We start from the raw sequence: 23,589 nt of genomic DNA, 5'->3' as shown, positions 1-23,589 counted from the left end.
CTCACCAGATCCAGGTCCACCACATATACATGTTGAAATATTATTTGCATTTCAGTATGTCTTTCATTGATACAGTATTTCCCACCATATGGTACTCTACATGAACAAAAGTATGTGGACACCTGCTTGTCGAACATCTTATTCCAAAATCCTTGGCTCTAGCAGGGTAGAAATGTGTCGAACTGACTTGTTGGATAGGTGGCATCCTATGACGGTGCCACGTTGAAAGTCACTGAGCTCTTCAGTTAGGCCATTCTACTGCCAATGTTTGTCTTTGGAGAGGAAGGCCCTAAAAATGTTCAAAGACTCCAGCCACCCTAGTCATAGACTGTTCTTTCTGCTACAGCACGGCAAGCGGTACCGGAGCGTCAAGTCTAAACAGCTTCTACCCCAGCTTCTAAACAGCTTCTAGCCCCAAGCCATAAGACTCCTGAACAACTAATAAAATGGCTACCCAAACTATTTGCACCCCCCACTCTATGTTATTATCTATGCATAGCCACTTTAATAATCCTACCTGCATGTACATAATTATCTCAACACCGGTGCCTCCAGCACATTTACACATTGACTCTGTGCCGGTACCCCCTGTATATAGCCCCACTATTGTTATTTACTGCTGCTCTTTAATTATTTGTTTTTCTTATCTCTTACTTTTTGGGGGGGTATTTTCTTAAAACTGCATTATTGGTTAAGAGCTTGTAAGTAAGCATTTCACTGTAAGGTCTACCTGTTGTATTCAGCGCATGTGACAAATAACATTTGATTTGAGATTGCATGGCTGTGTTCTCGATTTTATTCCACTGTCAGCAACGGGTGTGGTTGCCATAGCCGAATCCACTAATTTGAAGGCATGTCCACATACTTTTGTATTTATAGTGTTTATCATGAAAAAATATATAAAATATTCCTGGGTAGTACACCATTGAGTATTATAGATTTGGGACGATTTTCACTGTCAATCCATACAATTTCTGCATTCTCAGTTCCAGACCATAATGTTTTACAAATAGGCCATTTTCCAGTGCACGACACACTGACGTTACGCGACTCTTGGCTGCAACGCCCGTACGTTGTTATTACTTCTAAACCAAATAACTTTTTGGGGTTGTCATGCGCTTACAATAATGTTTCGATTCTTGCTTGAACCGTCGCTAAGATTATAGTTGGTTGTGGTCTTAGCAAAATAACTATTTTTAATGCAGCAGGTAGCTAGAATGCTAACGCTCATTGACATTGGGTGTAGCAAAAGCTAGTCAATGGGCCATTTTACTGGTTGAAGTTTAAGTGTTTTTGTAAGCATAATGCAGTTGATTTGCGATGATGACACAAACATTATATTAAGCAGGTCATTCATACGAGCCTTAAAGTCCAATTATAATCCAAAAGTAGTGTGAACTGCACTAATTAGCTGGCATTCCATAGGAACTCGCGTGTTTTGCCACCACCTCGTGCAGCACTGTTTACAAACACATAAAAGGAGTCTATATTCCAACGTGCAGCTTTCTTGTTATCACTATAATGAAGTCTGCCACTGAGATGGTTGTAGTGTATGGGTTCACTTCTTTTTTAAAGACAATTATACATAATTAATGTGAGCATACCAGTGAGGGGATTCGATTAATCTGGCCCGGATGAAAGTTGATTGCATTCGTTTTGGAAACGGCCTGGCTGCCCTTGGGCATGAGGAACTGGGAACTCGGTGAAAAAACGAAAAAAACTCGGGAGTTCTAGAAAGAATTCCGAGTTGAATGACCATTCAAAACGATGTTCCCAAGTCGGAACTATTTTCTTTCGCCGAGTACCCAGTTGTCTGACTTGCCTAGTTAAATGTTAAATACAAAACGCATTTAAATCAGAAGTCGGAGATTTCCGAGTTCCTAGTTGTTTTGAATAGGGAAAATGCCCACGTTAAATCGTGTCAAAACAAAAGTGACATGTAAATTAAGCACATGGAGTAATGAACAGAATTCTTAGTTTTTTCAAAGGTGATTTTTTGATAAAACGCGTAATCTGCCTTCCAACTGAAAACTAGTTAGACAATTAAAACATATTTTATGGAAATGGATGTTTTGTTGAGAACATGACCTCGTGGCGCAGATTATGGTTCGATTTGAGAAGGGCACTCATCCCGTTCATATCACGGGCCATAGCCCGGTGCCCCGCGGCTCGGCATGATCGGGTCCGCCCAATCATTGGAGCGGAGCATGATTGGGAGCCTGATATTTTACGGGCTTTACCCGTTAACACGGCTTATAAACTGCGTCACAGGTAAACCACATACAAACAAAAAACATTCGACACATACATTTTTGTTTTATTGCCTGTACATTTTCGCCTAACATGATGGCTCGTTTGGGTGCCTAAAGTCGAATGGCCGAATAGCTAGCTCTAGCTAACTAACTACACGTCGCGTAGCACATATTTAGTTGGAGTCCAATTTTTAATCGATGATTTAACTAAAGGCTAATCTGGTCTGCTTTAGCTACCGCATGCTATTTGAGTTTGAACATAATCTAAATAGCAAACACATGGCATTGACATTTTAGCTAGGCGCAATGGATTCTAAATGTACTGCGTGACGTCATATGAGTACCACGTGCATATGTTGTGGTGTGTGCAGTGACTGACAGCTTTTTGTTTGATTTTATGAGGAGTAATGATATAATTGCTTAAAATATTTGTTTTATTATAGATGCATGCAGCAATAATAAGCTAGTGTTTGAACACATATGTAAGTTATCGCACCATTTCTTTTTTACAGAACCCTTGAAAAAGGGTCCCTCTGTGTCCATTAATGACAATAAGGTGTGGGATGGTGAAGTCCCTTCCAAAATATTTACTAAAACGCAGGCAGGCCTGCTGGATCCGTGGCTTAGTACAAGCAGCGGGCCCCCAAAGGCCAAGAAGGATCCTGGGAGAGTGACTGGGGAATGGTTGAAGGAGAACGGCGCACTAGAAAAAGAGAAGAGTAAAGAGGCAGAGATGAAGAAAAGCACTGTGAAAGAGGTGATGGGGTCTGAACCAGAGAAAGACAGGAAAGAGCCTGTATTCGTAACTCTGGGGGGTCGGCTGCTTGATGGAGTGAAGGAAGAGGAGCCAGAGGTGAGAGACGACGTGGAGGAGGACGGGGTCAGAGAGGAAGGTCCAAAGCAGCAGGACCAGGAGCAGACTATCCTCTACTCAGAGAAGCTCATGAGGGATGATGGCGTGCAGGAGGCTCCCTGTTCCCCCACAGAGAAGTCTGAGAACAGTAACCCAGCGCCGGAGCTAACAACAGAGACATCTGAAGTACAGAATCCATCAGTCAAGGACAGCAGGACAACAGACGATAAAGCGATTGTCCATGTCCTGTTAGAACAGATAGTGGAAAAGATGAGCATGGGAGAGTCAGTAACCAAGGCACAGGTGCAAAAACCGGAGTGGGAGAGCCAGACTGCAGCAGGACTAGACTTGAGCTCTTTTGTAGACCCACATGCAAGCACTAGTGAAGTGCCTGCTGAGATATGGGATCCTGGGCTGGACCTGGTCTCCCTTCTCTGTGAGGCAGAGGCCCAGACACAGCCATGGGAGAGTAGGGCTCAGCCCCCACCCAAGGGCTGGCATTTCCCCATCGGCCCTGGCTTGAAAGAGGTGTTGTTCTGCCCTTCCACAGCGTTCCCAAGCATGAGCTACTACCCACATTCACTGGAGAGAGAGACCTTCCAAGGTGAGCATTTTGCATGATATCTGTAACATCTGTACAGGTTTTTGATTGATTGTTTGTGAACCCACATCACCATCAGAATATCAGTGTTACCATTTGCTTAGACATCTCTCTGCTTCCCCCTCAGTGGTGTGGAGGGTGTGGGAGGAACTCAGTGAGACCCACACAGCGCCAGAGCCTCTCCAAAGGCCCCCCTCAGAACCCCGGCCCCTGTTTGACTTCACAGTGATGTCTTACAACATCCTTGCCCAGGACCTGCTGGAGGCCAACCAGGAGCTGTACACACACTGCCCTCTAGGGGTGTTGAGCTGGGACTACCGCTTCCCAAACCTCACACAGGAGTTCAAGAAATGGGAACCAGATGTCAGTCTGACCTTACCAAATTAATACAGTAACATCTATTGACACTGTGTTGCTGAGCAATTGTCATCGGAGTCTCCTTGTGAATTGAGCTGTATGTTTTTCCCATGTGTAGATCCTTTGTCTGCAAGAGGTCCAGGAGAACCACTTTACAGAGCAACTCCATCCTGTCCTTCGTGACATGGGTAGGTCCAAGTTCCTCAGCATCTGTTAATGGCACAATCAAGACCATTGCAGAATAATGCAAGTCAGCTACACTTAGTAACAGACATGTAATAGCTGTTTGTATATCAATATTTGTAATTTTGTGGTTCAATCCTCAAGGCTACACCTGTGTTTACAAGCGGCGCACCGGCACCAAGACTGATGGCTGTGTGATTTGTTACCGCGGCGACCGTTTCTCCCAGGTGTCAGAGAGTCTGCTGGAGTTCTACAGGCCAGAGTGTGAGCTGCTGGACCGAGACAACGTGGGCATTGTCCTGCTGCTCCAGCCAATTATCACACAGGGGTCAGAAGTCACTGCCAAGGGCCCACCCCTCTGTGTGGCAACCACCCACCTCCTGTTCAACACCAGGAGGGGTGACGTGAAGCTGACCCAGCTTGCAATGCTGCTGGCAGAGATCGACTACATCGTGAGGAACTGCAAGGTGAAGGGAGAGCACTGCAATGTTGTTCTATGTGGAGACTTCAATGCTCTACCCAACATGCCTCTGTACCAACTGATCACGACAAGACAGCTTTACTATCATGGTCTACCTGCCTGGATGGTGAGCACACTACTCCTATGGAAAATGACTTGTCAATTTTAAGCTACTTAATAATTCAATGGTGAGTTGGTGTTCAGTATGTTACCTTGGCCAATGGGTTCTGTGTTTTGTTTCCTTATGTGTGGCAGATATCAGGTCAAGAGGATCTGTCCTACAACGTCCATCATAGAAGGGTATTCGCTCCCCTTTGGCCAAGCACCGTGGGCATCGATGACAACTGCCAGTACACAACTGTAAATGAGCCAAAGAGTCAAATCACGTCAACCCAGAGTCCAGAACGTATGTGTCAGTCTTTCTGTTTGGACCATGTCAGGGTGGATTGTTGAGTATTGTCAGTATCTCCATTTAAGTCTTGTGTGATGGTCTGACTGGCCACTCTGTTTGTTCTTCCTGTGTAGGGAACCTGCAGTACAACCATGGCTTCCTGCGTCGGCTGCGTTTCTGTGAGGCTGCCTGTATCCGGCCACAGGACCTGGAGCTCATTCCAGGGGTCACTGACAACACACCTGGTAACACACACACACACTAAAACTAGACCCCAAAACATTTACTCTCAACTATACCCACGGCAGGTGAGACCCCAGAGCACAGTTGTGTAGAGAACAGTTAATGACTCCTGTATGTTACTCTTTCACTTATTTCCAATAGATCCTGAGGACAAGCATCCTTATACAACAAGGTCAGATTTTATGTCCCTTTTCAAAGGGCCACATTTCATGTTCAATTTTGTTTATATGTCATATACACCTGATGTGCAATAAAATGCTGACCTGCAGGTTCACCTCTCCACAATGGGAAAGTAATTAAGTGAATAAAACCATACTAATGCAATAGAAGAAGGCACTCAATGAATTGAAGTAGGATATTTACACTTGCTGAAGAATTGTGCAATGGATTGTGTGATCAGACATTGTGCAGTAATATATACAGAAGTTTGCATACACCTAAGCCAAATAGATATAAACTTAGTTTTTCACAATTCCTGACATTTAATCCTAGTATAACTTCCCTGTCTTCAGTCAGTTAGGATCACCACTTTATTTTAAGAATGTGAAATGTCAGAATAGTAGTAGAGAGAATTAGTTATTTCAGCGTTTATTTCTTTCATCACATTCCCAGTGGGTCAGAAGTTAACACACTCAATTAGTATTTGGTAGCATTGCCTTTAAATTGTTTAACTTGGGTCAAACGTTTTGGGTAGCCTTCCACAAGCTTCCCACAATAAGTTGGGTGAATTTTGGCCCATTCCTCCTGACAGAGCTGGTGTAACTGAGTCAGGTTTGTAGGCCCCCTTGCTCGCACACGCTTTTTCAGTTCTGCCCACAAATGTTCTATGGGATTGAGGTCAGGGCTTTGTGATGGCCACTCCAATACCTTGACTTTGTTGTCCTTAAGCCATTTTGCCACAACTTTGGAAGTATGCTTGGGGTCATTGTCCATTTGCGACCAAGCTTTACCTTCCTGACTGATGTCTTGAGATGTTGCTTCAATTTATCCACGTCATTTTCCTTCCTCATGTAGCCATCTATTTGTGACGTGCACCAGGCCCTCCTGCAGCAAAGCACCACCACAACATGATGCTGCGACTCCTGTGTTTCACGTTGGGATGGTGTTCTTCGGCTTGCAAGCCTCCCCCTTTTTCTTCCAAACATAACGATGGTCATAATGGCCAAACAGTTCTATTTTTGTTTCATCAGACCAGAGGACATTTCTCCAAAAAGTACGATATTTGCCCCATGTGCAGTTGCAACCCGTAGTCTGTCTTTTTTTATGGTGGTTTTGGAGCAGTGGCTTCCTTGCTGAGCGGCGTTTCAGGTTAGGTCGATATAGGAATCATTTTACTGGGGATATAGATCCTTTGTACCTGTTTCCTCCAGGATCTTCACAAGGTCCTTTGCTGTTGTTCTGGGATTGATTTGCACTTTTTGCTCCAAAGTACGTTCATCTCTAGGAGACAGAACATGTCTCCATTCTGAGCGGTATGACGGCTGCGTGGTCCCATGGGGTTTATACTTACGTACTTTTGTTTGTACAGATGAACGTGGTACCTTCAGGCATTTGGAAATGTCCTCACCGACTTGCCAAAACTATAGTTTGTTAACAAGAAATTTGTGGAGGGGTTGAAAAAATATTTTTAATGACTCCAACCTAAGTGTAGGTAAACTTCCGACCTCAACTGTAAATAGGAGTCCAGTAGCAGCAGGCTGTAACGCAACAAAATGGGGATAACGTCAAGGGTTTGAATACTTCCTGAAGGCACTCTGACAGTGCTGAATACATGTTAAATGTAATAACATTGTCCATGTCCTTCCTCAGGTTCAGACAGACTATCTCCCATTACCTGAACCTGCGGTCAGCCTACGGCCACTTCATCCCTGGAACAGACCGTGCTGAGGTGACCACGCTGCACTCCGAGGTTGGAGCTACAGTCGACTACATCTTCTACTCTCCAAGGCGTGGCATTTCTGGTGCTTATCAGAAAGGTAAGGGGCATGTAATCCAAAGGAAATATATACAGTGCCTTGCGAAAGTATTCGGCCCCCTTGAACTTTGCGACCTTTTGCCACATTTCAGGCTTCAAACATAAAGATATAAAACTGTATTTTATTGTGAAGAATCAACAACAAGTGGGACACAATCATGAAGTGGAACGACATTTATTGGATATTTCAAACTTTTTTAACAAATCAAAAACTGAAAAATTGGGCGTGCAAAATTATTCAGCCCCTTTACTTTCAGTGCAGCAAACTTTCTCCAGAAGTTCAGTGAGGATCTCTGAATGATCCAATGTTGACCTAAATGACTAATGATGATAAATACAATCCACCTGTGTGTAATCAAGTCTCCGTATAAATGCACCTGCACTGTGATAGTCTCAGAGGTCCGTTAAAAGCGCAGAGAGCATCATGAAGAACAAGGAACACACCAGGCAGGTCCGAGATACTGTTGTGAAGAAGTTTAAAGCCGGATTTGGATACAAAAAGATTTCCCAAGCTTTAAACATCCCAAGGAGCACTGTGCAAGCGATAATATTGAAATGGAAGGAGTATCAGACCACTGCAAATCTACCAAGACCTGGCCGTCCCTCTAAACTTTCAGCTCATACAAGGAGAAGACTGATCAGAGATGCAGCCAAGAGGCCCATGATCACTCTGGATGAACTGCAGAGATCTACAGCTGAGGTGGGAGACTCTGTCCATAGGACAACAATCAGTCGTATATTGCACAAATCTGGCCTTTATGGAAGAGTGGCAAGAAGAAAGCCATTTCTTAAAGATATCCATAAAAAGTGTCGTTTAAAGTTTGCCACAAGCCACCTGGGAGACACACCAAACATGTGGAAGAAGGTGCTCTGGTCAGATGAAACCAAAATTGAACTTTTTGGCAAGAAAGCAAAACGTTATGTTTGGCGTAAAAGCAACACAGCTCATCACCCTGAACACACCAACCTCACTGTCAAACATGGTGGTGGCAGCATCATGGTTTGGGCCTGCTTTTCTTCAGCAGGGACAGGGAAGATGGTTAAAATTGATGGGAAGATGGATGGAGCAAAATACAGGACCATTCTGGAAGAAAACCTGATGGAGTCTGCAAAAGACCTGAGTCTGGGATGGAGATTTGTCTTCCAACAAGACAATGATCCTAAACATAAAGCAAAATCTACAATGGAATGGTTCAAAAATAAACATATCCAGGTGTTAGAATGGCCAAGTCAAAGTCCAGACCTGAATCCAATCGAGAATCTGTGGAAAGAACTGAAAACTGCTGTTCACAAATGCTCTCCATCCAACCTCACTGAGCTCGAGCTGTTTTGCAAGGAGGAATGGGAAAAAATGTCAGTCTCTCGATGTGCAAAACTGATAGAGACATACCCCAAGCGACTTACAGCTGTAATCGCAGCAAAACGTGGCGCTACAAAGTATTAACTTAAGGGGGCTGAATAATTTTGCACGCCCAATTTTTCAGTTTTTGATTTGTTAAAAGTTTGAAATATCCAATAAATGTCGTTCCACTTCATGATTGTGTCCCACTTGTTGTTGATTCTTCACAAAAAAATACAGTTGTATATCTTTATGTTTGAAGCCTGAAATGTGGCAAAAGGTCGCAAAGTTCAAGGGGGCCGAATACTTTCGCAAGGCACTGTATAATAGCCATTGATATTGTCCTCCAGTCTAGTAAGTGTATAGAGAAAGAAGAATTGAGAGATGGTGTACCAAAAACGTTGTTTCAGGTGGAGGTCAACGGCAGAGCCAAGGTCTGAAGCTGCTTGGTCGTCTCTCCCTCCTACCAGAGGAGGACCTCTGGTCAATGAACGGTTTACCCAATGAAATGTTCCCCTCGGACCACCTCAGTCTCCTGGCCAAGTTCCAGCTGGACCTGAATCCTGTGTGATTTGGGCTGTCTATGGTCAATGAAGAATCAGGAGGACAGAGGTCAAGCATTTAAACATTTTTGTTCAAACCTTACATGATTTGCCCATGGCACAATTCCATGTTTAAAAGTGAATACTTACTTGGTCCCTGGGGCTCACAGAGAGTTTTGAGTCCCATCTAATACTCTGCTTGTTTCCTACATGAAGAAAAACTACTCAGCCCAATTTCCAGAAGAGATGGGATGTCCTCTGAATGATAATATTTGTTTACATGTATAGAGAAAAAATAACCAAAAAGGTTAGATTCAGTTAGTTGGAGTTTATTTGACAAATGCTCTTACTGTTAAGATATGAATACAAGAAGCTTTTAGATTTAAAGGTTTATGGGGATTTTGTTTACTCAGTTTGTTCACAATCTGCTACACTAGTAAATTGGAACATTTGTCTTAAAACATTTACAAACTGTGAAATAATTGAATGTCAATGTTTTCTATTTATTTAGCTGTTTTCCCCCCTATCCTCTGTCTTTGGTCCAGTCAGTATTATTTGTTCAAATGGTAGAAATCTTAAATAAATCTAACAATAGCTTGGCAGTCTAATTAAGGTGATCTACATCATCTTTGGGTGTTAAAATTGTGACCTGAATGTTGGCAGTGCCACACTGAGATGGAAGCTCTCTCGCTCTACTGAGGCACTCTGTCAAGGAGAAGATGAGTGTGGCTGGCTGAGGCATGAATCAATTATTCATTCAGGTTGCAGGAAGGGAGCATTCATGCATGCTAGGGCACTGTCGGGGCCTTTGTGTGTGTGTGTGTGTGTGTACACTGCAGTCTAGACCAGGGTTTTCCCAACTCAGTCCTACGACTCCCCCTGGGTGCACGTTTTTGTTTTTGCCCTAGCAATACATAGCCGATTCAAATAATCAAAACTTGAGTTGGTTATTTGAATCAGCTGTGTAGTGCTTGGGCAAAACCAAAAGGTACACCGGGCAGGGGGGTTCCCAGGACTGAGTTTGGGAAAGCCTGGTCTAGAGGAACAGCCAACAGACTCCTGTCAACACTAAGACCTCTAGTTATAGCTCACTGGAATGACACAAATGTCAAGGTCTGACACTTCCTTTAGTCTAACTACAATAAATCAGGTGTTCTCTCTCAGGTCTTCCGGGGAATTATTTTCTGTATCTCATAATGAATCACTGAAAGAGTTTTTAAATGTAAGTTAGCATAAAGGCAGGCAGTGGGTTCAGTGTGTAAGAATTCCAGGATCTACCTTGAAACCTATACATGAGTTTGACTGTGCTGCACAAAAATAAATTTCCCGTGGCACAAAACACATGCACTGAGGAGAAATGGGTCAGTAGGTTTTTCAAAGTAGGCCACTATTCCTGTCTTCATTTCATAAACAGTGGTGGTGGCGGTAGTACCTAGTGTTTGTTACCTCTGGGTTTCTGTTTTGTCTCCCTCTGTGCCTTCATACATTTGAAATCTTGCCACTGAACATTACCATCCCTACCCCCACTTAACAAACCTATTTCAACACTTGCATTTCACATACCATACCTACATGATGTACATTCAGCTATAGCATATACTAACAGGAGCCATTTCATAAGAGAACAGTCACCAGCTACTCTTGTGCTACTGTATATGAGAGCTATCAAAATCTCCCTGGTCTGAACATGAAACAGTAAGAGGCTGTTTGTTCAGGAGAGCAACAACCATGGCAGTCCTGTGTGCTCGTATGATGAAATATGTCAGGTTAGCAGGGTTTAGTTAGTTAAGCCTTGTTAGCCGATTGCAGTGCTGTCAGGTAGACTATCCATTCAGCCAGGCTTCCATTAGACTTAATTGATTTGTGCAGCAGAATCCTTGGGCGTCAGTACACTGTAGACACAGCCAGCACAGTACAATTGACTTGTACAACCCATGCTGGTTGCTAGCACTAGCATCTCTCCAAAAAGCATGTGATGAATGGGAAAAAAGGTAGGTTAATCACTCAAATGTTACACCATTTGTTTTCAACAAATCTGGTCCTATACCAGTTCCTTGTTTATTTCAGTTTCAAGTGTCACAAAGCCATACGGGTGATTTACGGTTACAATATTTCAGATGACATGTATTAATACAGTGTCATCACATCTTTGCACGAAGGAACAAAAACAGACCACATTGCAATGAAAGGAGGAAATATCAAAACCTCTGATTTCATGTCACGGATGTCTTGGAGCCCAAAATGGGCTAGGTCGAATGTCTCAGTGTACCAGCGGGCAACAGAGAATATACAGAAAATTCTAATTAGTATAGCTGCAACCAATTGTTGTTCATTGTCTTACTGTATGGTCCCCCAGTACACATATCCTCAGTATGGGATTTGTATTAAGCTTTCTTTGAAGACAATTAAAGGAGGAAATGTTAGTCACTCTCTTTAGTCCAGGCTACACTGCCCAGTTTGGACTCTTGGTTGGCATGTAGGCTATCAGTTTGTCCTCAGGACCCAGTTTATTTATACTGCATCGGTCATTGATTTTTAACTACATTTTGTCCACTGTTGTATTTTGTAGATCTCTAAATATAGCTGAAGCTTGCTAATAAACATTCAGCCATCTGACCCATGTCAATGAGTTAGATAAATCCTGGCAACAACAGACACACTGGGAGGAAAGTGAGAGGAGTTGACTAAGTCAATAGAAAGCTTTACAACATGTTAAAAGGACAATTACAATATTTTGGCACAAGACAACCTCTGTTTATGGTATTGAAATTAAAGTGGACTAAAGGAATCCCAACCAACAAATTTCAATGTGCTCTGTGGCAATATTTAGAAACGTGGTGCGGACTTCAATTTCTCAAATGCTCGGTGATAATAAAAATTGATGCTAGTATAAAATTACAGAAACTCTGGCCTAAATGCCATATAAAAATGCAGATGAGAATACTGTAAACAAATCTCTTTGCACCTTGAATACAACTTTAATATTTAGAGTAGCTAGACAACCACACTAAGGCTGTGTGTTAAAATAAGAACAAGGTTATTTATACTGAACAAAAACTAAATATATCACTCCATGTCAATATAAAAAAGCAACTGCTGCCTTAAATGCCCATGTTATCAAGAATAATGACAAAGAAATTTAAAAAAAAATCACCTGCAATGTAATCGTTCACAATTGGACAAAAACATTGTGCATGTGAGGTTGTCTCATGAGTGACCACAAAATTCTAAACTTCTGTTGACCACAGTGACCACTTTCTCTTACTATCCTAAAAGGAATCACACTTCTCATGCTTTGGAAGGTTTAAATAGACTACTGCACGCTGAATTACCCCATATTCAATCATGTGTAATCAATAGCAGAACATACAAATACGAGATCAGGTGTAGATCACTCAGTCTGCTGGCTATTTGGGATAGAGCAGATGGTACAGTATGTTTTGCTAGTGAAATTAAAGATAAACTATTCATCCAGTAACACTTGTTTTCTTTATCACTGTCTATTAAAATGTTCATTAAAAAGGCACAAGGTAAGTGGATTGCAAACTACACTACAAAAGCGGTTACTATCCAGCAGAGCTAAAACAAATATTTACACACTTAAAGTACAACATGGAGACAGATTGCAATTCTTAATAACTGACAACATGGATCTCTTCTGTGATATGTCTAATTACTCATTTTTACACCTTACACAGCTTAAGCCAAATGTAACATTGCATATTAACCCATCTTTAAAAACATGAGCCATACCTGTTTAGCCTTTGGGAATTCCTTAAATGCTGCCTGAACCAATCTTATTGTAGAATGAACTATAAAAGAACGGTGTCACTACCAAGCTTCCGGCTTCATAAAAAGCCTGGTAGCAACCTAGAACTACAGAGCTGCTGAATGACCCATGCCACATTTTTGGAAAGAAGTTGCTGGGGACTTAACATCTATTACTCAACGAGATATTGTGAATAGGTCAGCTAGTTATGCCTGTTAATTTAAATATAAGTGTCTGTGTAAAACAGGGTGGGCAACTTTTATTTAGTTAATTTAAGTTTTAGAGTTCAATTATTATTTCCTCCAATTAAACACATTTTTGCCATGGGGTGTAGAGAAAACGTTGCAGGTTTAAAAGAAGTTTGGGGCAGAGAGAAAATTTAGCAATTTTATAACTAATTTCATACAATTCTACAAATTTTGTCAGGGGGATTTTTTGTGTGCAGTTTACAGCTAATGTCCTGCATTTCTACACATTTTGCCATAGGGTGGAGAGAAATGTTTGCAGTTTTTAATATGATGTGACAAACAAAATCAATGGGGGGCCCCCAGTTGGTAATTCGATCAGGATTACTAGAAGTTTAGATAGCTGCCCGCTAGACTAATTTACCAATCTAAAAATATTTAGCTGACATGGGTTCATTTAGTGACTTCCAGTGACTGACGTCAGAGGAAAACTGCTGATGCACAACCACATCTTGAAATTGCACCTTGTGTATTCTACCTCTCAAACGTAAGTTGAGATCCCACTGAGAACAAAATAATAATAATAATAATAATAATAAGTAGGCCCGTGGAATTGATCCTACACAAGGGTTTGATATCCCCTGGTGTAAAACGAGTGTTCGATATCCCCAAAGTTGAGCATTGCGAGACCTTAGAATTATAGGCTTTGAACATACAGTACCAGTCAAAAGTTTGGGCACACCTACTAATTTCTTTATTTTTGCTATTTTCTACATTGTTAAATAATACTATGAAACTATGAAATAACACATATGGAATCATGTAGTAACCCAAAAAAAAGTGTTAATCAAATCAAAATGTATTTTATGTTTGAGATTCTTCAAAGTAGCCACCCTTTGCCTTGATGACAGCTTTGCACACTCTTGGCATTCTCTCAACCAGCTTCATCAGGAAGTCACCTGGAATGCATTTCAATTAACAGGTGTGCCTTGTTAAAAGTTAAGTTGTGGAAATCCTTTCCTTCTTAATGAGTTGAGCCAATCAGTTGTGTTGTGACAAGGTATGAGTGATATACAGAAGATAGCCCTATTCGGTAAAAGACCAAGTCCATATTATGGCAATAACAGCTCAAATAAGCAAAGAGAAATGACAGTCTATCATTACTTTAAGACATGAAGGTCAGTCAATATGGAAAATGTCAAAAACCATCAAGCGCTATGATGAAACTGGCTCGCATGAGGACCGCCACAGGAAAGGAAGAACCAGAGTCACCTCTGCTGCAGAAGACAAGTTCATTAGAGTTAACTGCACCTCAGATTTCAGTCAAAACATTTGCTTCCCATAGTTTAAGTAACAGACATGTCAACTTAAACTGTTCAGAGGAGACTGCGTGAATCAGGCCTTCATGGTCGAATTGTCGCAAAGAAACCACTACTAAAGGACATGAATAAGAAGAAGAGACTTGCTTGGGCCAAGAAACACGAGCAATGGACATTAGACCGGTGGAAATCTGTCCTTTGGTCTAATGATTCCAAATCTGAGATTTTTGGTTCCAACCGCCATGTTGTTGTGAGATGCAGAGTAGGTGAACGGATGATCTCCGCATGTGTGGTTCCCACCGTGAAGCATGGAGGAGGTGTGATGGTGCTTTGCTAGAGACACTGTCAGTGATCTATTTAGAATTCAAGGCATGCTTAACTAGCATGGCTACCACAGCATTCTGCAGCGATACGCCATCCCATCTGGTTTCCACTGAGTGGCACTATCATTTGTTTTTCAACAAGACAATGACCAAGGAGAGTGATGGAGTGCTGCATCAGATAACCTGTCCTCCACAATCACCCAACCTCAACCCAGTTGAGATGGTTTTGGAGAAGTCGGACCGCAGAGTGAATGAAAAGCAGCCAACAAGTGCTCAGCATATGTGGGAACTCCTTCAAGACTGTTGGAAGAGCATTCCTCATGAAGCTGGTTGAGAGAATGCCTAGAGTGTGCAAAGCTGTCATCAAGGCAAAGGGTGGCTACTTTGAAGAATATAAAATATATTTTGGGGTTACTACATTATTCCATATGTGTTATTTCATAGTTTTGATGTCTTCACTATTATTCTACAATGTAGAAAATAATAAAAATAAAGAAAACCCCTAGAATGAGTAGGTGTCCAAACTTTTGACTAGTACTGTACATTTAGTCAATAATCAGTTATTGACATGGCCATGCTCTGTACAGTATACCTCACGTTTGTTGAATGCAAAATACCCAAAATAAATTGCTTACACGGTACAAACCTATTTGGAAAACTGAACACAAAAGCCCCATTCCCCAGAACAAACCTTTTGTCAGACAGAACCCCACCATTCTAAGATCTTGTTTTGCAGGATGATTTTATGAAGTGAAATCCTCCTCACACTCGAATCTGATATCCATTCATGTCTGGTGGCGGCTTCGGATCAAGAACTTTCTTCTCTCCAGATGGACTGTAAACCCCAAAAAAATATATATATGATTTCTCATGACACAGATTAAAACTGAGAGATTACTGTTCAGAGATTCCTCTTGAACTACACCATCATAGGACTTATAGCCTCTAGTGCTTGTTCAGATCAGTGCAGGGCCATCTCCACTACAGCTAGCATCTTGTTTATTGACCTAACGAGTATTTACTGTGCTGTCAGAGAGACTATAGTGAGACTAAGCAGCTCCTGATATCTGACTACATTGCACAATCAGTATTACCGTCTCTCGATGCGGCTGTTCCTGCGCATGGGGCTGCCTGGGTTACGAAGGGGCGAGCCCATGCTACTCTTCCTGTCTTTGGCGGGTGAAGGGGGCGCAGCCTTTCCAATCTGAAAGACAATCACACAGTTATGTTTACCTCACAGTAACAACAAGGGGCAACACAAAGGTAGAGGTACAAATGCTTACAAGTTGAGTTCTGGTAATATCCACCGTGTAGACTAAGGAGAAGTGCAATTCTCCAATTACTAAACGTTTATTTTAAAATTCAGCACACCATTTATGCAGAGAAGGGAGGAGGAAGGACACACACACACACAGATCATCAGCTTTCAATTACTTAGAGTAGTGCTAAGGTGAGCGAGCACCTCAATGAGGCCCTAATGTGCTCAAGGAGGCACAGTTTTGACGGTGATGACGGTAAAATCGTCCCCATCTTTAATGTGATTGTGAGTGCTGCCATTGGGTGAGAGCCCTCGCTATAAAGGATCAGCCATTGATTGAGGCAGCCATGCGTGACTCACAATGGAGCAGAGAAATGTCATCACATTAGTTATTATTATTCACAGGGCCCTGCGTTAAGGCTCCTTTCATTACTGTTTGGGATGATAGCCCATGAGAGGTCATCATTTGAGGATGATAGGTCCTGAATTGGCAGGTCAACTCCATATCATCATGCATGACGGGTCAAAAAGAGGTCAGCAACTCTGATTAAGGGCTTTCCATCTGCTCAGGATGGATTCACATTCAACGATCCCCTTGTGCTTCCATCTCATATAGATTCAGATCTAATGTAGCTCACATGCATCCCAATTTAATTTGACACTAATCTAAATTCAGTGCTGGTACAGTGATATGCTGCAGACTAATTCAGTCCCAGTTGGATCCAGTGGTGTAATTTACTTAAGTAAAAATACTTTAAAGTACTACTTAAGTTTTTTTTATTTACAGTATATATCTGGACTTTACTATTTGTATTTATTTGACAACTTTTACTTCACTACATTCCTAAAGAAAATGATGTACTTTTTACTCCATACGTTTTCCCTGACACCCAAAAGTACAAAAAGTACTAGTTACATTTGTATTAATTTAGCAGGACAGGAAATTTGTCTAATTCACAAACTTATCAAGAAAACATCCCTGGTCATCCCTACTGCCTCTGATCTGGTGGACTAAACACATGCTTTGTTTGTAAATTATGTCTGAGTGTTGGAGTGGGCCCCTGGCTATTCGTAAATTTTAAAAACAAGAAAATGGTGCCTTCTGGTTTGCATAATATAAGATATTTGAAATTATTTATACTTTTACTTCTGATACTTAAGTATATTTTAGCTGTTACATTGACTTTTGATACTGAAGTATATTTAAAACCAAATACTTTTAGACTTTTACTCAAGTAGTATTTTACTGGGTGACTTTTACTTTTACTTGAGTCATTTTCTATCACGGTATCTTTACTTTTACTCAAGTATGACAGTTAGGTACTTTTTCCACCACTGGTTGGAGCTAATGCAATCACTAGAAGGTAGCTGACTGGTTTGGTTCATGGACATTTTCCATCTCAGTCCCCAGGATCCTTCCTGAATGTGTGAACATGTCCTGCTTTAGTGCTGTACATCCCATCACACCCCAACACTCTTTAACAGATGATCTCTGTATCCCTGGTCCCATACCTTCAGCCTCATGTCCCGGGTGTGTCTCTCCAGCTCTCTCCGCAGCTCCTCCTTGGTCAGTTTGTCCACGTCTATTATGGAGTGTTTCCAGTCTATCTGTTCCACACTGTGGGGGTCATGGGACACATACTGACCAATCTTCACCTTCCTCAAGGTGTGCCAGTAGCCCCTGTAGGCCCCCTCAAACTCCTGCACCAGGTCAGCCAGCGTGCGGAACTCCAGGGGTTTGAACATGAGGTCCTCCCGCCGGCTGATGCCCAGTGCTCCGAAGCGGCCACCGCTGTGCATCCCCAGCACGATGTGGCAAAAGTGGTTCCCTGAGAACTGCGTCTTAAAGCTGAGGGGGAAGCGCTCCACACCCGGCATGCTGTTGCTGAGGTAACTGGGACAGGCAAGGTCAAGGAAATGGAAACCCCTATTACCTGGTTGTATGCTCACACTGGACTGCTCCTTTACAGGGTAACATAGACAACAACAGTTTTCAAGCCCCAATGATCTGGTTTTTAAACAAGAATACATTAGTCACATACAGTAGTCTCAGACTGTAAGCACACGAGTCTGTTCTAATCACATAATACTTGGATGCCCTGGTTGTGCCCATAAAGCTTTGTCTTATCTAAATCCCTGTTACCACACTGTTTGGGGCATCACTCTGGGTTATTTTTAGTTTCCCATAAACACTCAGTTGGAAAACAACATGTCCAGGTCATCCTTTATCCTCACCCCATTCCTAAGTCTCCAAAATTTGACCAAAAAATGATGTGCAGGTAAAAACACGGGCATAAGAAACTCATTCCAATTTCCACATGCTGTCAGTGTGACCCATGGAATACCTCAGCTAATTAAAGGAAAGGATACATTCCAAGGATCACTGCCTCCAGACACTTGATTGGTAGTGACTCCCGGATCATCTCCTTGGCGATGTCCATCAACCTACACAGAATATGAGGGTTAGAATACACCTGAAGGAAAAGCAACAAAATAGTCTACACTAAAGGTAATAATTCTAAACATGGATTCTAAATGGCCTGAAGAACATTTGCACACATTGCAGGACATGTGCATGCATGCAAAGAGAAAATTATTACCTCCTTTAGGCAAAACTTTGATTACTAGAAAAATCTCAAAGCTTAGAAAACTGGCACTTTGAGAAACATTGAAATAAAAGCGTCTGGTGCCAAATGTCACAAACTGAGTGGATGAGCAAGAAAAATGTACTAGAAGCTCCTGCCCGGGAAACAGATACTATTAGGCTATGATAACAGTTCCTGTTCCCTCAGTCCTGGGGCGCAACAGACATACAGCTGATCCAGATATCCAGTTCTTTCAGCTTCTGTCATGATCAGCGCAACTAGGAAGCAATTGGTAAACATCATCAGCTGCTTCTTCTGTTTGCTGCCTCTGTGGCCTCTCTGCAGCTCCAGGAAAAGCTATTTTGTCAAACCCTGAGATTCTCTCTGGCAGACAACAGTCATGTCATTTACACTGTCTGACATTTACAAACACTTAGGATCATCAAAGAGCTAAGCTAAAACGAAACGTTAGGAAACAGCAATTGGATAGAAGAAACTGTGCTTACGCAGTAAGAGGCCTGCTCTTCTTGATTTCAAAAAACTGTGTTCCTGTGTGATTGTACCTGTAGGATATTGTTAAGTACAAAGAATGCAGAGGGAGTGAAACAACATGGAACTGTTCAAACCCAACTAAACATATTCTCATGGGGAATAAAACCATGTTAAGTGATTTCTGATATTCATACTTCCTCGTTTGTGAATTATGGATGAGCTTCTTGAGCTGAGAGGTGCTAATGTTTATGCTTATAATAGATTATAGCCTAAACATGGCCTTACATTCTGAGATGTTGTGACATGTTAAGGACATACATATTGTCCTAAAAAGACAGAGTCAAACAAGTATGAAGTATATATATGAACTATTATACTGGTCAGTCACCACCATAATACTTATTCAGTACATCTACTGTGTTTGGGCCAGTTTCTAATAGCATGGAATCAGCTTGTGCCTATATCTATGAATTATGTATGAAGCTTAAAGCAATACATAATACAGTGCATGGCTAACACATATTTCAGAAGACCCATCTTGAATTCAAACCCAGAGCATAGTGTGCTTGCATCATGCATGAAATTTAGTTTGTTTGCTCAACCTAATGTATATTTTGTTGACATATCTGGATATGTCCTAAACTGTTCAGCCCACCCTGTCAATCATAAAAACTGACCATGACAAACAACTGCACCCTGAGGTCTAATGAATAGTCATAGCTTTATCTAGGCTACCTGGGCTATCATTGGTTCAGAGCTTGGCAATAGTGACAAGCAGTTCTACCATTTCAGGCAAAGGATACTGCAAATCCCTGATATATTTCTGTATGGCTTCTAGGCGCTGTGGGATACTGGTGGTTGGCTGGTATGTAGGCACACTCAGTGTTGGAATCTATGGGGGAGAGGCAGAGCACAACCAGAGGCATTAATATCACACAATCCCTATATTTACAGAGTTGGAGAATGTCCACTTGTTTAACCTAACAACCATGTTTCTTAAACTTTTAACCCATGATCATTATCTTAATTGTTCCCTATGGTGAGTCTATGGGTGGCAGGTAGCCTAACGGTTAAGTGTGATGGGGTTTAACTGAAAGGTTGCTGTGACAATCTAGTGACATGTTTATCTGCGTGGTCTGTAATGTATATTTTGACAGCTTTATCCACTTGGTTTTGGTCCGAAAATAATGTAATTTTGTATAATGAAATTCCTAACTGGAATGTGCAGTCGGAGACACACTTAGTATACTTAACGAAAACAAACAACCCATCATTGACAATAGTCAGTGGATGTCTTCAAGCATACAGCGCCGTCGGAAAGTATTCAGACCCCTTGACTTTTTCCACATTTTGTTACGTGACAGGCTTAATCTAAAATGGATTGTTTTTTTTGTTTTTTTCATTGTCAATCTACACACAATAACCCATAATGACAAAGCAAAAACAGGTTTTTAGAATAAAAAATTGAAATATTACATAAGTATACAGACCCTTTACTTAGTACTTTGTTAAAGCGATTACAGCCTCACATCTTCTTGGGTATGACGCTACAAGCTTGGCACACCTGTACTTGGGGAGTTTCTCCCATTCTTCTTTGCAGATCCTCTCAAGCTCTGTCAGGTTGGATGGGGAGCGTTGCTGCACATATATTTTCAGGTCTCTCCAGAGATGTTCGATCGGGTTCAAGTCCGGGCTCTGACTGGGCCAGTCAAGGATATTCAGAGACTTGTCCCAAGGCCATTCCAGCATTGTCTTTGCTGTGTGCTTAGGGTCGTTGTCCTTTTGGAAGGTGAACCGTCGCCCCAGTTTGAGGTCCTGAGCGCTCTGGAGCAGGTTTCAATCAAGGATCTCTTTGTACTTTGCTCCATTCATCTTTCCCTCGATCCTGACTAGTCTCCCAGTCCCTGCCGCTGAAAAACATACCCACAGCATGATGCTGCCACCACCATGCTTCACCGTAGGGATGGTGCCAGATTTCCTCCAGACGTGATGCTAGGCATTCAGGCCAAGGAGTTCAATCTTGTTTCTCATGGTCTGAGATTCCTTTAGGTGTCTTTTGGCAAAGTCCAAGCAGGCTGTTGTGTATTTTACTGAGGAGTGGCTTCCGTCTGGCCACTCTACCATAACGGCCTGATTGGTGGAGTGCTGCAGAGATGGTTGTCCTTCTGGAAGGTTCTCCCATCTCCACAGTGGAACTCTGTCAGAGCGACCATCGGGTTCTTGATCACCTCCCTGACACAATCCTGTCTCGGCGCTCGACAGACAATTCCTTCGACCTCTTGGCTTGGTTTTTGCTTTGACATGCACTGTCAACTGTGAGACCTTATACAGACAGGTGTGCGCCTTTCCAAATCATGATCAATCAATTGAATTTACCACAGGTGGACTCCAATCAAGTTGTAGAAACAGCTCAAGGATGATCAATGGAAACAGGATGCACCTGAGCTCAATTTTGTGTCTCATAGAAAAGGGTCTGAACATTTATGTAAATAAGGTATTTCAGTTTTATTTTTAATATATTTGCTAAAATGTCTAAAAACCAGTTTTTGCTTAGTCATTATGGGATATTGTGTGTCGCTTGATGAGGAAATGTTTTTATTTAATCCATTTTAAAATAATGCTGAAACGTAACAAAATGTGGAAAAAGGGAAGGTGTCTGAATACTTTCCAAATGTACTGTATAGTCAATTAACATTGCATTCATATGGTTGATTTACTGAATGTATTATATCCAGGTGAGGAGAAGGCGTGGACAGCTCAACTGGATTCTGCATGCCTGTATGTTGCATGACAGAAATATGTAGCGTTTAAATGACCGTTGTACAATTAGACGGGCCGTAACTGAATCACTCAGTTACCATCATTCTGCATAATCAGCTATTCACGCTATTGTCAGTAAGTGTGAATTTGATGAAGTTCATGTAGCATAATATACTAAGCCCATGCTATTGGAAAATTTATCCTCCTGAACCATTTACTGTATGTTTATCTCAATATTGAATGATGGTTTACTTTAAATAAATGTGACTGGTGTGCATATTACTGAAACAGTGTCTATGCCTATATTTCTGGGGGGAGCTATTGACAAAGTCTGCGTACGAGTGCAGCCTGTAGAGTTCTCAACAGTCAGGCAGGGTGTCTAGCTAGGTCAGGACTTCACCTTCATCCTACCTTGGGCAGATCACTGGCTCCCCGGATGCGTTTCCCTATGGCCTCACCATTAGGGTGAATCCGGGCCACATGCCTCCACATCTGCTCCCAAGTCTCCTCATCCACCGGTAGGCCTCCCCTGTTCACAAAGAAGGGCACACCTCCATCCCGCAAGTCCTCTTCACCTTCATCCTCCTGCTCCTCATCTCTCTCCTCCACCCCCACACACCCCACTGTGGTCCTCAGCATCCCGCCACACAACGGACCCCAGTCCTGGAACCTGGCTGGCACAAATGGCTTACAGCCTCGCCCTTTAACTGTCAATCTGATTGCAGTTTCTCAGCAAGTAACACTCCCACAGCAGGTGAGAAACATGAGCAATTCATGACCCACTGGATATGTAGGACTTTTCAAAACTGCAGGCTGTAGCCTATTAGCCTGCAAATTCAAATACTGTGCCTCTCATGAACAAAATGGCACACAGACTTGAAAATATGTTCCATATGTTGTTACAATTGTCCACTTAAATTGTCAGATGAGTTCAACTTCAAAAACATTAACAAATGCTTCCAAAATCAGAGATTAAAGGGAATGTTTGCTACCTCAATAGTCATAATCACTATCTGATCAACATGGTTATTGGCACTTTATAAAAATCACAATGATCTATAAGATGCAGATTAAGTCAAGTATATCACTGAAAAACATGAAACTACACAAAAATTATCAAAACTAGAAAAGGCGTGAATTGGCAGCCAACATTAAACACACTATACTAGGCCTACAACATTGATGATAAATTCAGCACCTTGGAAATAATGAATACACACAATGCCTTCAACATAACGGGGAAAAAATAGCAGTCTTCCAACAGGGTAGGCCACAACAAACTACCTTATTATAAATCACTAATACCCGGCACCGTTATCCCAGAGCGGGGATTCCGTCTATATCCAAAACGCCGGGAAAGATTCGATTGGACATTTCTTCGACACTCTGCTTAGCCGGTGGCGCATTTCAGTCTTGTCCTTTTGACATCATATTCTTCTTGTCAGTCCAAGTCATTGTCCAGTTTGAACGCCCATGGCTTCACAGTAGCGAGTGCTGATCTCATGCCTGCTACAATATTGCGCCGCTCAGACACTCCCAGAACCCAGCAGCTGCGCATGCTCTATCTGACGGATAACATCTTCCACGACATGCACATTTCGTCTACTGTTGGTGGCGTCAGCCAAACAAAATTACTCCTCTATTACAGACAAATGATGAGCGGAAAATGCATTAGTCTATTGATAAATATACTGTGAACTGC

At 42.0% G+C, this 23,589-nt stretch overlaps 2 protein-coding genes across 3 annotated transcripts; one reads left to right on the top strand and one right to left on the bottom strand.

Annotated features, from left to right (window-relative positions):
- Positions 1–1,000: 1,000 nt before the first annotated feature.
- angel1 (angel homolog 1 (Drosophila)) lies at positions 1,001–10,356 on the top strand. Of its 2 annotated transcripts, none has more exons than XM_021584817.3 (10): positions 1,001–2,271; positions 2,765–3,709; positions 3,834–4,069; positions 4,182–4,251; positions 4,391–4,833; positions 4,962–5,112; positions 5,232–5,342; positions 5,482–5,512; positions 7,150–7,316; positions 9,065–10,356. In XM_021584817.3, the coding sequence occupies exons 1-10, from the start codon at positions 2,175–2,177 to the stop codon at positions 9,223–9,225; spliced, it is 2,412 nt and encodes an 803-aa protein (XP_021440492.1). In that variant the 5' UTR covers positions 1,001–2,174; the 3' UTR covers positions 9,226–10,356. The 2 variants fall into 2 exon arrangements, 1 of the variants encoding a protein (XP_021440492.1); XR_016491975.1 differs by having other exon boundaries at positions 2,126–2,271; positions 4,474–4,833; positions 9,065–9,804.
- An 859-nt stretch (positions 10,357–11,215) lies between these two features.
- LOC110505534 (tubulinyl-Tyr carboxypeptidase 1) lies at positions 11,216–23,432 on the bottom strand. The gene is made up of 7 exons (XM_090220779.1): positions 22,299–23,432; positions 19,931–20,019; positions 19,142–19,198; positions 18,421–18,495; positions 17,563–17,944; positions 15,887–15,996; positions 11,216–15,627 (listed from the first exon to the last, which is right to left on the bottom strand). The coding sequence occupies exons 1-7, from the start codon at positions 22,524–22,526 to the stop codon at positions 15,555–15,557; spliced, it is 1,014 nt and encodes a 337-aa protein (XP_090076905.1). The 5' UTR covers positions 22,527–23,432; the 3' UTR covers positions 11,216–15,554.
- Positions 23,433–23,589: the final 157 nt, after the last annotated feature.

Source organism: Oncorhynchus mykiss, chromosome 25, assembly GCF_057628025.1.
Source record: "Oncorhynchus mykiss isolate SJ-2025 chromosome 25, ASM5762802v1, whole genome shotgun sequence".
Classification (NCBI taxonomy): Eukaryota; Metazoa; Chordata; class Actinopteri; order Salmoniformes; family Salmonidae; genus Oncorhynchus; species Oncorhynchus mykiss.
This window is presented reverse-complemented; position numbering and strand designations above follow the sequence as displayed.